General features: G+C 40.3%; 1 protein-coding gene across 1 annotated transcript; it reads right to left on the bottom strand.

The window, feature by feature from the left end:
- Window positions 1-359: 359 nt before the first annotated feature.
- Window positions 360-3,793, bottom strand: nudt19 (nudix (nucleoside diphosphate linked moiety X)-type motif 19). Its single transcript, XM_062417063.1, has 3 exons — window positions 2,943-3,793; window positions 2,227-2,434; window positions 360-2,082 (listed from the first exon to the last, which is right to left on the bottom strand). The coding sequence occupies exons 1-3, from the start codon at window positions 3,711-3,713 to the stop codon at window positions 1,865-1,867; spliced, it is 1,197 nt and encodes a 398-aa protein (XP_062273047.1). The 5' UTR covers window positions 3,714-3,793; the 3' UTR covers window positions 360-1,864.
- Between the last annotated feature and the right edge of the window lie 818 nt (window positions 3,794-4,611).

Raw genomic sequence — 4,611 nt, forward strand, 5'->3', positions numbered from 1 at the left:
ATTTGTAAATGGCAGACACAGGGTACAACCCATTTGACAGAGATGATTTCTTATGAGTTATTAATTTGCCATGAAAGACACTGCTGTGAGCAGGAAAGACACCCAAAGGAGAGAGGGTGGAAACCCCACAGGGCCTCCACCACTGACATGTGCACTCCTACTGAGAGTGTCTCTCTCTCTCTCTCACACACACACACACACACATCACCTATTAACCGCAGGTGTTGTCTCTGAATCCTGTTGATATATTTGGTAGTCAGATTGTTTCTATGGTTACAAACTAAATTTGATCAAAAATTAAATGGTTACATAATAATTTTCTTTACATTATGGAGGAAACTAAAATTCAAAGACTGGCAAAAAGAGGGAAACAGCTTTATGCAATCAACACCAACAAAGTCAGACACATTTGTTGTCATTCTTTTTAGATCATAAGACATGACCTCATGGCTCCTGTTTGATTTCAAACCTGTGTAAACATGAATGAGCACCATTGATGAGACAAAACCCAAAAGCTTACACTAAAGACACAGATGCACTCCATGTCTGATCCTCTTAATGTACTGCTGTAAATTAAAAATGAGTCCATGTCAAAACTGTGAGTCCTGTATAAAACCAGGCCATTAGTTAAAATTGCAGATTTCACAAAAACAGATTTACTACGGAAAAAATATGGAAACTGTCAAGATCTGATGGCCCTGATTATGAGATGCAGCCCAGCCTCACATCAAAATGTGCAATAGCTACATTGGTCCAAAACACAAAATGTATTAGTTTCACAAAAATGTTTTTTTCCCCGGCCTATTATTTTCTATTGACCTGCGTCCACTCATGTGTCTGTGAAAAAAGGGCTGACATTCCTTTCATTCTCAGGGGAAAATGTAGTAATTAAGATGTTTTCCTGACTGTCACCTTGTAAAGGTTTACTTTTAATATCTTTAATATTTCTCAACACAAAAACACAAATGTATCCTTGACAACTCAACAGTATGATTATTATTAAGGCCATCAGTTTTAATTGTTTCTCCTTCGATTCAGTGACACAAAGTTGTATCCGAAATAATAAATTCAAATCTTTACTTTTTCTCAACATAAATCACCTTCACGCTTTGCAATTACTAGTTTATTCAGTAAATATATCTTTTTCCCACCCTACCTTGCAAACCTGATGAACTACAACTGTGGTGCTGATTTGTATAAAGCTGCATGGTGTGGCTGTAGCAAAATGTAGTTTCAAAAAAATATTAGTGTTTTTCCAAGAATTAGATGTTATAAATACTGATAATTAGAGTGCATGAAAATTAAGTTCATGTACTGTAAGCCTAAAGTTGATACACACTCCTCCCTTGAGTGTCTAGCAGCAATTACAGCATAACTATCGACATCTTTTTTTGTACTCCGCGTAGATCATAAACTCTTACATATAAAGAAGACAGTGTTAGTGTTTTTTATCCAGAAAAAATGCAGCTCCCCATTTACTTGTATTTGTTAACAGGCATTCTTGCCTAGTCCAAAATAGCGATGACACTGATGTATCGCAGCAATGGGTTGAAACAGTCGATGCAGCATCTATGTATATAAGTCTATGACTGAGTGAGCATGCACAGTACCAGAACCATCAAACTAGCCCACAAATGGAGTGCAGCCTTGTTAGTGTTATCGGTGACATGTGCACTTTTCTTTCTCTACAACATGTCAAAACGTCTGCAATGAAAGAGGCATCTCTGATACGATCAAACTAATTCAGACAGTGCTGTAAATATGAATGTTTAATAATAATAAAATAAAATTGTATTGTTTTAAGAGTTTTTTTCTTCATGTGTGCACAGTGAAGTTGAGGAGCTCGTACAGCACATGGAGCAAATCAAAGCTCACTTTTTGAGTCAGGTGGTGCGGCTGACCCGACAACAGGCAGCAGGTGGTTGTACTTGGGTGTGATGGTGATCTGTAAAGTCACAGTGTATGGATCTGAGATACGGATGCGGTGCAGTGCAGAATCATCCTGACGATCCTCCACCTGAGGGTCTGTGCTTTTACCTACGACAGTTTCTCCTGAACTGTTCAACGGGTAAAGTTTGTCACCTGCAGAGAGTAGTGATAGTAGTGTTATTATTCAGAACACCACTTCATATTCATATTTTAAAACAGCATCATATATAATCTGACTTAGTGAACATCTGTTTGGCATGCTTCATTGGTGGATTGAATGAGACAGGCGATCAGCACCTGGCAGCAGTGATATGTACTGTTCATCTTTTGTTAAAACAACAGGCAGCCAGTGCTCGCAGCCCTCTCTTGCTCGCTGGCTGGCAAACTTGTGGAGGTCACTCAGCAAAGGGTAGCGGCACATGCGGCTGAGCTCGTAGAACTGCGGAGGGGCAATCCACAACTCTCGTGCCTCGTAGCTTTGCAGGATTTCTGAAGGTGTGGACCACTGAAAAACACACACACACACACACACACACACACACACACACACACACACACACACACACACACACACACACACACACACACACACACACACACACAGAGGTAGTGGTTATATAATCATCAACCAAGATTTAGTATTTTCAGAGACTGATAGAGCATCACTGATAAGTCGATGAATTGATCGACAGAAAATGAATCACCATCTATTCTGACAATTGATCAATGGTTCTGAGTACTCTTTTAAAGAAAAATTATCCAAATTTTGTGACTCCAACTTCTCAAATGTGAATATTTTCTGGTTTACTGAGTCTTGTAAGATAGTAAAATCAATAGATGCCACTTCCACATCTGTTTGAAGAACTACAAATATACAACTGCTTCTTAGTTCCCTCAACGATTAAAATAACAAGCCTGCATACATGTCATTTATCTTTTTTGCTTACCTATTTTAAGATTCTTTAAAGCACAAGTTTTAAGGATCCTCCATGTATAAAGTGACAATATATCACCTGAAAGCGCACTATTTCCCTCTGGTCCTGCAGTGTGTGGGGGGTCTCCTGCAGGCAGCAGATGAAGAAAGCTGTGTCAAACCTCGTCACTCCGTATCGGCCGGCAGGAGTCAGCCAGTTGCCCCACTCATGTAAAGCCCAGATGTTGGGCAACACCTGCAATTCTCTGCACATCCTGATGAAGTTGGAGGGGTTCTGATTCACCAAAGCCCTCCACTTGGTAAGTTCATTACTGCACAGATCGTTTACCTTGTAGTGGAGGATTTGATCAGTGGCACATCTGTCTTCTGTGCTTTTTAACAAACTTTCCTCCTCCGTTTGGGGCACAACCATGAGCACACCGGACTCCTCAAACGTCTCCCTCAGGGCGCAGATCCGGAAGGCGACCTCTCCCGGGATCGGGGAGCCCAGTTTCAGCCGATCGGTGGCGAAGATGGGAGGTCTGGTCTCCGCAGACTGTTTGACGCCCCTCAACCCGAAATTAGGTGAGTCGCTGAAAGATTTGAATATGTCCAACCATTCACTGGAAAAGTCCGAAGAGTCCACCATACCACCGGGAAACACATACGCATTGGGCATGAATCCACTTTTACTGCTTCGTTTTAGCAGTAAAACGTCGTAATCAAAGCGGGACTTGTGCGGCAGGTGTGACCGTCCGTAGCAGCCGCTGACAGGTGGTGTCCTCGACGATAAAGCGTCCACGCCGAGTCTGTTACCGGCGGCTAAGATGAGAGTGGCCGCCTCCTTCCAGTGCTTCAGAGCGGTGTTCATCCTGTATCTACGAGCTTGTCTCCTTAATTTTCATTCATTTGATTTTTAAAGAGCCTCAGCAAGTTAAGGTCACGCTGGACAGCTGTTTCCCCACATTGTTTTGGTGGAAGTGATCAGAGACAGAGTCTCATCTGAGCCGCTTCTGCCACCTACAGGCTGGATGACTCATGAGCTGCACAGAAACAAGATCAGACGGTTTTAAAGCGTCTCCTCTGACTATCACTGTAATATTATTTCACTTGAATATTTTTGATCAAAATATGTTCATAATTGTATTTTGCACAAACTATTAAATTAATCAGGGAACCCAGAAAAACTATTTTAATAACAGAAGTGACTGACCTCGGTCAATATCACATTTTCTTTCTTTCTTTTGAAAAGATATTTCTTCATTTTTATTTTACAAAATCTATTGCAATCAAATACCAAAGCCCATAGAACCCACCAGTTTTTCCAACCTTGTAACATTGCAAACCTTTAAATGAGGGAGGCGTGTTGGATACACTCCCTTGATAATCTAATTCCCAGTGGGTTGAATAAAGAAATTTCATTTACTTGTTTATTATAAAGTAAAACTTGTGTTGTTTTTTTGTTTGAATCTTTTTTTTCTTTAAAAAAAATCTTTTATATATTTTTTTTCTATCATATAATTGTGGCTCCCCCTGCTGGGATAGATTTGTACCAGTTGTGGACATGTATAATTAACCTTGGTCTATTGCTCGCCAAATTGTCAATACACAAGCTGAAAGAGGGTGTAATGCCCAAGACATCTATGTAGCAATACAAAAAAAAGTAAATTCGGAGTGCTCTCCAAGTTTTTGTTTTTCACAATTTTTAATGACCCTGAAAACATAAACTGTGCTTCGTTTTTCTATTAATCAAAGAACAGCCTACATTG

This window comes from Scomber scombrus, chromosome 1 (assembly GCF_963691925.1).
Source record: "Scomber scombrus chromosome 1, fScoSco1.1, whole genome shotgun sequence".
In the NCBI taxonomy this organism is placed as follows: Eukaryota; Metazoa; Chordata; class Actinopteri; order Scombriformes; family Scombridae; genus Scomber; species Scomber scombrus.

Excerpts from the sequence above, each read along its gene's own strand:
- nudt19 (XM_062417063.1), bottom strand. The coding sequence starts at position 3,713 with ATGAACACCGCTCTGAAGCACTGGAAGGAGGCGGCCACTCTCATCTTA. Across the intron at positions 2,435-2,942 it reads GGGAAATAGTGCGCTTTCAG|TGGTCCACACCTTCAGAAAT; the intron begins GTGATATATTGT and ends TGTGTTTTTCAG. Across the intron at positions 2,083-2,226 it reads GTACATATCACTGCTGCCAG|GTGACAAACTTTACCCGTTG; the intron begins GTGCTGATCGCC and ends TACTCTCTGCAG.